Below are 12285 nucleotides of genomic sequence, written 5' to 3' on the forward strand. Positions count from 1 at the left end.
AAAAGTAAGGCTTCTGTTTTGTTCGGAACTTCATTTAACAAAGTGAATAATATGAACTATCTAAAAATTATCTGCTCACAGAACCCAAAGGTTCAACACTGGCGATATGGAACGATCCTAACTTTCGCCGTGTAGTATGCTAGTTTCCCGATGTTTCGGAGATGCCTGCTGCCACCATCGTCAGGACGATAATCATGGAGGCTGCAAACACCTCTGAAACGCAGCTAAACTTCTACCAGAAGACATCATCTTCGTACTAGCCGCCTTGAGAACCTCAAATCACAGCGAGTCCACAAATTATATATCTATTTCTCATTCTGATATAAATTTTCCAGCCAAATGTCGTTATCGATAAGCTGGCAGGATTCAAATCTAATTTCGGAGGGAGGTTATATTGACTACGTTTTCCTCAGTCACTTCAGGTGAATTCCACAGCAAAAGATTCCAATGCACACACGTGCGAGGAACTGTATCAGTCAATAAATACAGATCATCTGCATCGACTCATTCCGCGCTGGCCTCGGGCCAGCCAAAAGTATACACGACATACCAACGTGTGATAGGTTTCAAGAATAGAAATCTGTAAAATAAGCTAATTCATTCTGTCAGTCACTTTCCTTCAAATAAACATCGATACACTAACAAACCTTAGTTTGTGTATCGACTCCCATCACTTTTACGCAGGTCTCCTGCCAGTTTTTATGAAGTAACATCATCATTACCACATCTTTCAAGAATAATGTCAAGCCGCCTGCTACAGAGCAGCTCTGCATCTCTGCCCAGCTTCTTAGCGTTATAAGCTGGGCACATCTTAAAATAAACATTTTATAAAGTACCCTTACCTCCGTTAACCTTTGTTTTATATACTCAGCACTGTTATTATAAAAAGAGAAACAAAATTCTGAGAAAAACAACGTTAAGTCTCAATCACATTACTCGAACACCAGAATGAAAAGTGTTATGAAATCAAACGAGTAATGAAGATGGCCATCTTCTGGCAGATCCATCATCAAAGTGATGATTCATCACCATGATGATAGAGGCAGCAGGGACCTCCGAAACACTGGTAAACTTACAGCAGACCACACAAAACCTCAAATCCTATTCAACGGGAATGATTTCTCTGTATCGTAATCCCTTTTTACGCGAGTCTTTTCGCATCTCAGTAAATATTTGAGGTTATGACATAAATTACACACAATGACAAATTAACAAAGTGCACTGTTGCATAAAACAAAGAATCACTAAAAAAATATGCTGCTATAGAATGGCAATGAAAAATATCAGGCATAACTATGTCTTTCGTAATTTCAACTTTCAACATCTCCCCCCCCCCCCCCCCCAGGTCTGCATCCGTTTAAATCTCGCCTCAAACTGTGAGCAAACTCACCCACCCACAAACGTCAAACTGGCTCTTACGTATTACAGATTAAAAGTATGCAGCATCCATGTTGCGATCAGTTAACAGCACATTCCAGCTGAAAATTCCATTATTAGCACGAACGGAGACTTTACTCCCGTAAACCTCGTGTAACCCGACAAAACTAATGACCCCTTCGATCCTTCATGTCAAGTTGGCTGGTGTTGCGATTAACACAAACTAGACAAAGATCGAGATCATACTCCAAGACTCCTACTCTAAAGCCTGCCACTTGACCCTTTCCTGTTCCTCCCTGTAACTGACTTTAATATTACCTTCCAAAATTCTTAAGCTCGTAAGTAGTCGCTTCCAACAAAATTTTAGTAAGGATTTCTTATTTCCTCCACATATGCTACATGACTCTCCAACCTGATCATTCTACAAAATGCAGGTAAAATCACAAATTTTTAATTTTAATTTCCCCAGTACACCCTCGCATTAATCTTAATACACCCACTTCTTCGCTCTTGAACTGCCTTAATGTCTGTTCCATCAACTACATGCAATACTTTGCTTATACATCGAATTTTAAAAATAATGACAAAGAAAGTGCCTTCAAAAAAAATTACTTAGTAATTCAAAAATCTTCCATTGCACCTCAGAATATTTCACATTAGTCTATATTACCAAAGTGTAAGAAAAATCACTACTTCAGGATAACCATTACACGATTCTTATGAACCTCGACACAAAGCCCGCAAGTCGTTCTTAAACACTTCCGAGAAACAAAAAAGCTGAAGAAAGATGGCACATGACAAATGAGGACGCACCGACACTGACTTGCAACATTTTTATTGTATCCATGTATGACACTGTCAGCAGCACTGAATGATAAAATTCTTAATGAACAACAAATGGGAAAGGACGTGGAAGGAAACAACTGTAGCCCGCATTTGAGTGGAAGGACTGAAGAAAACCACAGAACACCCATCAGGATACTTTATTTTCGTGCTATAACCTACTGAATATGAAGCAGCAATGGTAACAACTTCAACACATCATTCATACCGACAAATTAAAGTACAGTATGAGGGTCGACTGCGTTGGCACAGTACTTACGCATCTTCAACCAAAAGAGCCACTCCGCTCCTTACCGGCAGAAGGTGACATATCTCTGCAGCTGATACGACACTACCGCTTTTTTAATAACTCATCGAGTAGGCTTTTATTCAGACTGTGATTGAATAGCCAACAAGAAAGGTTGGCCTTCTGCACGGTTGACTTACCAGTGGGTACCAGCACGTCTGAGAAACACGCTGACTTCATCGTCAGGGCTGATGTAAGAAGTACAAGAAAGAGGATGCTTTATACAGGGTTATGAGAAGGACTAAACCGAGGGAAACAGCTCATGAGTCGAGGGAGATGAAGGTGGTCGAGACCAAACAGGAAAGGTGGGTCAGGACAGAGAACAGAAAAATGACCCTCATAGAGGACTCTGAAGTAGATACACTCAACATGGCAACCTGCAAATCTCTGCTGCTGCGTCCAACATGAGAACGACACCTTCATGACCTGGCCCCTCAGACCGGAAAAACCGAGCAACTACTTCCACTAACAGCCAGTTCACCAGAGATGGACATATATAGCAACCTCTCCTTCCTGAATAGAGCACCAATACCACAATCATGTCTACACCGTCCGTCTTCCACTCAGGTATCTCCAGGACAATTTTATATGCATTTCTCATCTCCCCATGCAAGGTAGTCACATGATTTAACTCTAAAAATATTTGGTGAGGAGAAAAAATTATGTAAATATTCCACGCTGGTCACTTTCACCCCAAATATTCCCCTCAGCCCCCTATCCCTAGATTTAGAGTTCAAATTTCACATGCAAAAAAAAAAAGGTTCTGCATGTTTTAATATTCTTTTAAATAGAGGACAGGAAGGTTTCACAACTCTGATAATCAAATTCTAACATTTACGTATTTTCACACAGCAGAGATAAAGACGTTGCAGAGAATATAAAATGAAGAAAACGACGGAGTAACTTAACCCTGTATTATACATAAATAATCCTGCATCATTATTATGAGTAAGGGAAAAATCTCATAGTAATATTAATTTTCACTCATTCACATTTCAAAATTCATGAACTTAACACCACCAACCGGAGGACATCAACTAACGACATGACTTCGAGTAACAAGTACATCACACCAGAAGAGTTCCTTTGAATTACTGCCAACTTGACATGAGGTGAGGAAGATAGAATGGCCAGTAACATCTACCGCAGTCTAACAGTAAATTAGTCAGAGTAAGCTGTTGTAGAATCACTTATTCTACCAGGCTCACCTTCAGTGTCAAATTAATTTATCTTTGTACAATAAAACGCATGGCTAGGCAACGGCAGGTTCGGTATGGTTCTGCAAGAACTTCCTCTTCACTACGTGAATCTTCTTGTTGGAGAGACAGATAACGTAGCAGTGGTCATCGTACACAACTGCAACAAGCCATAACGAATACCAAATAATCACTCACAAAACCTGAACACATTCTGGAGACGGAATTGGTTAATGCACAATTTGTCAATCACCCAATTAAAATGAATGACAGAATTTGGAGAACCTACAACGAAAGACGGCAGCAAGACGTACAGACGTACTCTGTACACAATGATTCCAAGCAGGTACATTGTAATCAGTGATACTGCGTGTCTAGACCTGCTTATTGACTACGACTCTGAACAGAACTTGCTGGAAACTTGATCTGTTTATGTCTTCATGTGACAAACACAAAAGAAACAATAACAGACTTTATCCTCAGCCTCCACCGTAAACAGTAACATGGAACAACGGAAACATGATGGCTGAGAATGAAATGCGTGTGCTAATTTCAAAGAAATATTTCTAATAAACCTTAATAACAGCATTATTCTACCTTCAACGTAGGATCATTTATTACCACTCGAGAAATAAAATGGAACTTCTTTAAAACACTACCAAATGGACTGCCGTCAGAAAAGACGTAAGAAGGGATGCAAGTGGCATGTACTTTTGATAAAAGATTTACTCTCGTGCGTGCTTACGTGTATATCACAGCAGAGAATACGCTGATATCAGTCTAAGAAAAGTAACTTTTGTTGGCGGAACACTGTGATGCAAAGACTATGAAAAAAAAACTTGTTTCAATACTTTCTTGAACAATCATTACTTCGTGCTTCAAGACGTGTAACAAAGGAGATGCAAGAAGGGCAATAACTGAGGATGACCATGCATCAGCAGTGTTGCCATTCACACAATGATAACACTGCCCTTAATCTTTTAATTTCCACTCACATGTAAATAAATGTGAAGAACCAAACAAGCTTCCACCTGTACGGAAAAGCCGGCAGGAAAAATAAATTCGTAATTAAACTATTTAGCAATCTTCAGACTCACTGCTGTGAAAACCTCAGTAATCCATCTCTAAACGCAAGTTCAGCTAGTATAGACGCAACCTCAAAGGTTTGCATCACTGCTGTATTTCTAACTGCTAGCCTAGAGACATCACGTACACCAACCACAGGCATTTTACTAGATGAAATGGTAAACTACAAATCACCATCAAACCAAAATCTAAACCACAACTTTGTATGCATTTCTTGTTTACCTACTCCACTTACCAGCTACCTTACACTAGTTTTGTATCTAAGGGGCACCAAAACCATGTTCTGCTTACTTAAAAATGTGAGACTTATTCCACTATCACAATGTTTCTCTCTACGGGATATATAAAACAGTAGAATTACACGTGTGTTCCCAATAACAGTGACAGAACACAGGGGAGAAGAAGAAGAAGAAAACTTCCTCAGTACTACAACTAGAAGGGTGAGGCTCCTGTAAAAAAATCACAGCTTGAAATGTACCTGAAATTCTCTTGTAACCCTCCTCTTGTATAGTTGAATCAACTTTGTCAGCCAAGCTGATCAGACCATAAATAACATTTGCAATTCGCTCATCGTTTTCCATCTCCCCACCAGACTGAAACACAGAAGACAAATCATTAATGGAACAATTCTAACACGGGGAAAATTCTCATTATCCTGCTCAAAGCATGGGAATGCATTAGAGTAGGATTTGAGATTCTCTCAGTAGCAAGTATGAAGATGACTGTCTTGTATGTTGTAGTGACATGTAGTCTGGTAGAAGTTTACTATCAAGGTGATAACAACCCATCACCCTGATGATGGAAGCAGCAAGGACCTCTGAAACAGTGTTAAACTTATACCAGACTACATGGTGCTATAACTCAGAAGAGAGCCATCTTTGGTAAAGTTTGGTATGTACCATCACACTAATCAAATAATCTAGTTCAGCGTGACACCATAAGCGACTAATATAAAAGGTTTAGTTCTGTAATCTTGTATGCTGTTTTCTCATGCACATGACTTCAATGAACATGATTTAGAAAAACTAATGCTCAAAGGAGGATAGAAAATTGCATACGTGATAAGGTAGTAAGTTATACTGACTCTTCCTTCACATTAGGGAGTCCCTGAGTTTAAATCTAGTGCCAGAGACACGGCATGTTTATGATGTTCTGCTTGCATCATTAATAAAATGTCCCTGATACAGAAGATGGAGCAGATTGATCTTGTTAAAACACAAACATGTACAAGTCAAGTAGAAAAATATGTACAACGCCAGTATTCCAGAGAACAATCCCATACATACAATCTTATGTTTAATGCAGTGATCTTCATAACCAAATGTCAACCAAGCCACACAATACCTCCTCCATATAGACACAATCAAAACCTTGAGTTTCAGCAGCCAAAAATATCTATTAAATTTAAAAAGTTCCAGCAACACTTGTACATCAAGATCACAATACTGACCGAAATAACAGCGCCATCTTCTGTCAAAAGAAGGTATCCCACTTGGTCTGGAATTCGTTCCAAGTTCAGCATCTTTCCTTCTTCAGTTCAGAAACAAAAACTAAAACAGAATAAAAACATCTCTATGAATACTAATGTCAAACTCATGCCTCAATATTTTAAAGAGCTATTTCATTTAGCGTAAGAAAATATGAGAAACTGTACATAAAAAACACATGCCCGCATACAATAGAATTGTTAGCACTCCCAACCCAATCATATTTCTATACGTACACGTATACAATTACGAAAATGTAGCTATCAATAGACAATCAAATCTACGTTATCTGTTCTCAAGCAAATTACATTCGAAGATGCCTAAACGTGAAAACTCTCTTCTTCGTCACATGACAGTAAAACAACCATACAATAAACCGGGTTACGATGAAATTACAAGCTTACCAATCACGAAACACAAAACATTCGCACGAAAAAAGGTTTATATGTTAGACATTATCTTTATTAGATTTATATATAACATTCATAAAAATATATGAATATACTCAATTCCTTATTCATTCGAAAACTACTAACCTGAGTTCATACAAATTCAATTTTCGAAAATTTGTGGCATTGAATGTATAAAAAAGATGTCGCTCTCATCTATCCGTTTACATGCTGCCAACATAACTAGCGGTGCTGGTGCTTTAAAATAGTGTAATTAAAGTCCTCAAGATGTCACTGTAAAGAGTGTGATGTGCTGCCATCTTACCGGCAACGCGTAAAAGTAGTACAATACAAATTTCGATTTTCTAAAATCCAAGCGATCTTTTGGATCCGCTGCCAACCGAACCAAAAATAAAATCAATCAAAACTGCAAATACAAATCCACTCTGTGTTTGGAAGTTTTCTTAAACACACAATGACATTGCGAGGCAGGCCCCATGAAAATTAACATTTAAAAATGAGTGCAGATTTAGGCGCATACATGAGACATGCATCATAGTACAACTCTACTTCTGAATCTCTTAAGGTATGTGAGCCCCCTCACCTCATATTCCTCATGCAGACCACGTATTATAAAACGTTTGCATTGATTGTAAACAGTTAAGCCCATTTCTCAGAGAACCACGGCGACTTGCTTTCCAGCAAAGGGAATTAACAAAACGGAAAGCTGGTATACTGCGTTCCAGCGTTTTTGGCCGCTGAACTTTGTGAATTGGAACCTCGGAGCGAGTCACTTACCAGAAGTTTGCTGGAAGGGATGCATCAGGCCGCGTACAGTTCACTCCAAATAAAATATCACCACGTTATGTAACACAGGAAAGTCGATTTCACTACACTATACATCACTAGAAAATTAAAACTGCAGAGAGTGTGAGATAATCTTATCTTCTTCGCAACTCTTCGGTCCTCTTCCAATTCTTCCACTCCTCACAGACATTCGCTTTCTGAAATATCACTCGATTCATCACCACCGCTGCTGCTGTTCGCTCCATTATCTTGAATTATGTCATATATTAGTGACAAAGCGTGACTAGGCGTGGCGTCCTTTGAAAACCTGACGAGAAGACCCGTTAAATGTAAAAAAATCACCAAGATTTTAAAAGCGGGACAAATCGTGACTACGCGTGACGCACCGTAACGACGTGACGAGATGTGGCAATAAGTTTCAAAACATCATAAACATTTTCAAAATGTTACTTAACCTAACAAAATCCACTAAACATGTAGGGTAACCTAACCTAACCCAACCTAACCAACAAAAAGTGACCTAGCCGTAAGTTACATAACGTATGCGTGCCGAAACGTGACTTGCTTTGACCTCGTGTCAAAGGATCACCAAATATGTCAAGAAACGAGACGAATATTTACAAAGCGTGACCACGTGACCAAGCGTGACAAAGCGTGACTAGGCGTGAGGTACAGTAACGGCGTGACGAGGTGTGGCCATAAGTGTCGAAACGTGACAAATATTTTTAACACGTTATCTAACCTAACAAACTATCTCAACCTAACCTAACCTAACCTTTCGTAACATCATCTAACTTATTGCAATTGTGCCAAAATTTACGAAGCGTTGCGTTCCAGCGTTTTTGGCAGTTGAACTTCTGTTGATTGAAACCTTTGAACGAGTCAGTTACCAGAAGTCTGCATACTGGGCACTCCCTACAAGTTCAGCGGCCATAATCGTTGGATCCAGTTCTAACAGCATCACCCGGCCTCTCTCGAACTCAATCAGAAGTGTACCATTGCCCTCATGTCTGATAGTTAGAAACGATTTCTGCTTCCGTATTACTTCTCGACTCCTAATTTTGATTCCCTGAAGTTTCCCCCCACGACAGAGGTAACATACGCCATCATTTAATAAAGCTAAAATCACTTCTAACGCTAAGTTTAAAAACACACTTTTACATTAATCCCTTAATGTAGTAAGGGAAATGCGAAATCTTATCTGCAGAAAATACTGAAAATTCTTATTTACTTTTAAGATTCCCAAAATCGGGAAGGCAAAAATTGTGTGTTCTGAGTTACGACGCGGTACATTATTATAGCTAGATAGCAATGTTTCTGAGGAACTTCTGCCTCCATCTCACACAATGAAGAGACGCATAAATTTACGTACTATTTTAAATATTACATCAACAAACATCAACTCTACGGGAGTACACATCTGATGAATGTGAACGTGGAATTTCTGCGTCGTGCCCTAGAAAAGTTTTATTTTAGTTGAAATAAACTGGATTCAGATTCTCTGTGCACAAGGAAAATTATATCCTGAAGACAGAGGCTTTCTGTTCCTCCGAAACGTTGATAACCACTTGCAACACTACGCGGCTCCACAGCACAGAGGACAACACTCCACACTTTCATTAATTAGTCTCTGTTTTCGTTCCATTGTTTTAAAGCATTCTCTCCGTACGCCGACGCAAAGACTGTTATAGCCCTCATTCACGTACGTATTATATACGTGATTTTGTTCACCCCTGAGTTAAAATTTAAAATGCTGAAATCCCTGGCTGAGCCTACCTCGTATTCTTGCAACAAACATCCCTCACGTTTGCAGAGGGACACAATTCACAATTAAAATGCCTGTATCAGCGTCCGCCGTTTGATTTGACAACACAACGGAACAAAAACGGGCGTTTAGGAACGCATTTTACGGCCTTGGAAAGCAAGGAAAAGGAGCACAGGACGCCCGCAAGTGTTCTGTCGTCATAAATCTTCCGGCAACGTAACCCCATGCACGCGGGCAGTGAGGTAGGAGAGGCGCGTATCGTCCGGTCTCGTTTCCCACGTGCCATCTCAATTCCATCATTCGACCAGTCGCATTTTTATTAAATTTCGCAGAAGCGTTCTTTCCGCGTAGACCACATAACATAACAGACGTGACAATACACCCGCCGCCATTTCTCGTTAAGGTTAACACTGACGCACAAGGAGCTTTATACAGCACAGCCAATGATTTACATCTCAGGTGGGAGTTTTAATGTCGGATTTCGAAATAAGATGGATATTTTGTGATTGCTCAGGAAGTCTCTGTCCCAGCAGAAGGCAAAGACCCTCAAGGAGAACAATCACTGCCTGTGAGAGTACAGTATAATTACGGTAATCGATAGTGACGACTTGGGGAGGCAGCGAGTTTGCTCATTCAATTAGCAGATGCGAGGAACGACAGACAAGTCTAGAAGACGGTAATAAAACTCGTAATTGTAATTGTAATTACGTGCTAGCCAATAGGCGTCGCGTCCAGAGTTATCACTGTTGACCAATGGGAGAGTTTCTCACGTGGCCCTGCCCTGGAGGGGGGTGGAGACCATCGGCACAGGGAACAAAACAAAACCCCCCCCAAAAAAAATCATCATTTAAATAAGGAGTTACCAACCCGAGGCCCACAGACATCTGTGTACACCGTCTGACCTTGTATGATGAAAAATGTCTGCCTGATACCACAAACGGTATCGATGCCTGCCGAAAGGTACCTACGGCTGCAACTAGGGCGAGTCTTACTGACGAAAGGTACCATAATGTACGTCTTTCCGGCGGTCAGTGTGACAGAAGAGTGAAGATATTTGCATTCATCTACAGAACAGCTTAAGGTAGCACGCAATTTGTGTTCACTAACAACGGAGCGAGGGCGCTTGACGAGCTGTGCAGCGGTGATAGATTGTCCGTTGCTTGCCTGTTCGGGCTCTGTCCCTTAAGACCCACCGACAATTCGAAGAACCAGAAGGAAATTCGGAAAGATGGTCCAGAGCACTGATCAGACGATCCCGGATTTCAGCTTTAAAATATTTTTTTTGTCGATAATAGCAGAGGCGATAAGACGATATATTTAAAGCGAAAGACCATTGTTTCTAGTTGACTGGCGGGCGACAATAGAACTTGTTCTACCACGTAAAAATGTGGCGTTGCTTTATAACTGGCGATAAAAATACATCGAAATGTTGCCTTTTCTGTCTTATTGCCCACAAACATCCACCCAATCCTTCTCTCTTCCTTTCCGCTTTTCTGTGTTTTTCAGTTCAGACTCACGTATTAACCCCTTGGAGGGGCGGCAACTTCTCCAGCACGTCTGCAATGCAAGTAGTCTAAACAAACGAGGAAAGGTACAAAGTTTCCTGCCTTCTGGGTTGAAGAGCCGTCTGGTCCGGCAGAAGTTTATCGACGTTTCAGAGGTTGTCACTACCTCCATCTTCAGAACGATGATGAGGAAAGCATCTCTGACAGTTCGACAAGACTACAAGGCGCCACAACCCGGAAGAACCTTCTTACAAAAGCATGAGACCGTTTTCACATTCGCTTCTAAGGCCAAAACGCTTCCTAATTATTATTGAAATACTTTTATTAGTAATGGTCACGTGGCGTGTTTACTTAGAGGTAAGAACCGCGTTCTCTGTTTCAAATATTAAGGCTTTGACCGGGATGTTCTTTTGTTAAATCTTATGTGGTACCGCCTGATTCGACTTCTAATGGTTAAGTGAAGTGTTTTCTTCGCGGTACGGTCTGGATTCGTAAATATTATGAAGACGAGCTTCGGCTTCAAAGGGTTAACCAGCTGATTTTCGTAATGGTGAGGTGTAGTGTTTTCTTCGCGGTACGGACTGAATTCATGAATAATATTCAGACGATCTTCGGCTTCAAAGGGTTAATTAGGCGATTGTCATTCGAAGGACTGAATAAACGTAAGATGTAAGTAATGTGTTTAATAATTTAAATTAGAAGATACTAGGCTAAGTTAAAATGTGAAACTTACAATTACGTAGGTTTGATGGCTGTCAACAAGGCAATCTTTGTACCTGCAGCCTTGTCCAGAAAATCAGTCCTTTTGTTACAAAATGCAGTGCTGTTTAATGTCAGAATCGTACAGTACTTTCTCCTTGAATGAGAACCCGTGGCAATCGTGTCGAGTATGGAGGAACCGGTCCCCCAGACGTGAACAAGCACTCGCGGATAGCCGACAAGGGGTGGGCCTCCAGCTTGAGGGTTGGTCACGGGACTAAGAACCGCTCACCGTTTAAGGATAACGCCGTGATACGAAATCTTACGTAAACGTTGAAGGACTCCTTGGGTTTTGGGAGAATTGGGACCGCACGTAACTGACTCAGGAAAGGGATCGGTGGCGGGCTGTTCTGTTATTTAACGACGCTGTATCAAGTTCAGAAACAGGCCCATACAATTATGAATCGAGCGAAGTCGGACACTAGAATAATTCAAATTAACATTTTATTTCTGTCAATTTAACGACGGCGTATTGACTGCAAAGAATAGTTTGTCACATGGGATGCGAAAGGACGAGAAATCTGTCGAAGCAGAATGAAGTCTTAGAACAGGCGCAGTCGGGATTTAAACCACGTAACGTCAGGGAATCAACCACGAGGTCTTTGAAACAAATGCGAATAAGAAACAGATAGTTTAAGGGAACTCGAAACTGTTGTTCATTTCTTTCAGTGCTCTGCCCCCCTCCCCCCAATCTCGGTGGCAAGAAGAGAGAGGTTTTATTTGGCTGGAGGTGTGCGCGGTGGGGAAGTGGCTAATCACCGAGCGGCAACCTGAACACAGCCTCC

The 12285-nt window shown here is 40.7% G+C and overlaps 1 protein-coding gene across 2 annotated transcripts; it reads right to left on the minus strand.

Moving 5' to 3' along the window:
• Window positions 1–3403: 3403 nt before the first annotated feature.
• Window positions 3404–6678, minus strand: Lamtor4 (Late endosomal/lysosomal adaptor, MAPK and MTOR activator 4). 2 transcript variants are annotated; one of them, XM_022058780.2, is made up of 4 exons: window positions 6584–6678; window positions 6239–6338; window positions 5267–5381; window positions 3404–3862 (listed from the first exon to the last, which is right to left on the minus strand). In XM_022058780.2, exons 2-4 carry the CDS (start codon window positions 6308–6310, stop codon window positions 3759–3761), a joined length of 291 nt encoding a protein of 96 aa, XP_021914472.1. In that variant the 5' UTR covers window positions 6311–6338; window positions 6584–6678; the 3' UTR covers window positions 3404–3758. The 2 variants fall into 2 exon arrangements, with proteins under 2 accessions (XP_021914472.1, XP_021914471.1); XM_022058779.2 differs by having other exon boundaries at window positions 6512–6671.
• Between the last annotated feature and the right edge of the window lie 5607 nt (window positions 6679–12285).

Source organism: Zootermopsis nevadensis, unplaced genomic scaffold (assembly GCF_977971745.1).
Source record: "Zootermopsis nevadensis isolate Lab colony 2312 unplaced genomic scaffold, Znev_1.0 Znev_ptg000010l, whole genome shotgun sequence".
Classification (NCBI taxonomy): domain Eukaryota; kingdom Metazoa; phylum Arthropoda; class Insecta; order Blattodea; family Termopsidae; genus Zootermopsis; species Zootermopsis nevadensis.

What these genes read in the sequence shown, in the direction of transcription:
- Lamtor4 (XM_022058780.2), bottom strand. Translation starts at nt 6,310, where the DNA reads ATGCTGAACTTGGAACGAATTCCAGACCAAGTGGGATACCTTCTTTTG. An exon ending in AAGATGGCGCTGTTATTTCG is followed by an intron (nt 5,382 to 6,238) that starts GTCAGTATTGTG and finishes TCTGTGTTTCAG; the next exon opens with TCTGGTGGGGAGATGGAAAA. An exon ending in GGGTTACAAGAGAATTTCAG is followed by an intron (nt 3,863 to 5,266) that starts GTACATTTCAAG and finishes GGCTTGTTGCAG; the next exon opens with TTGTGTACGATGACCACTGC.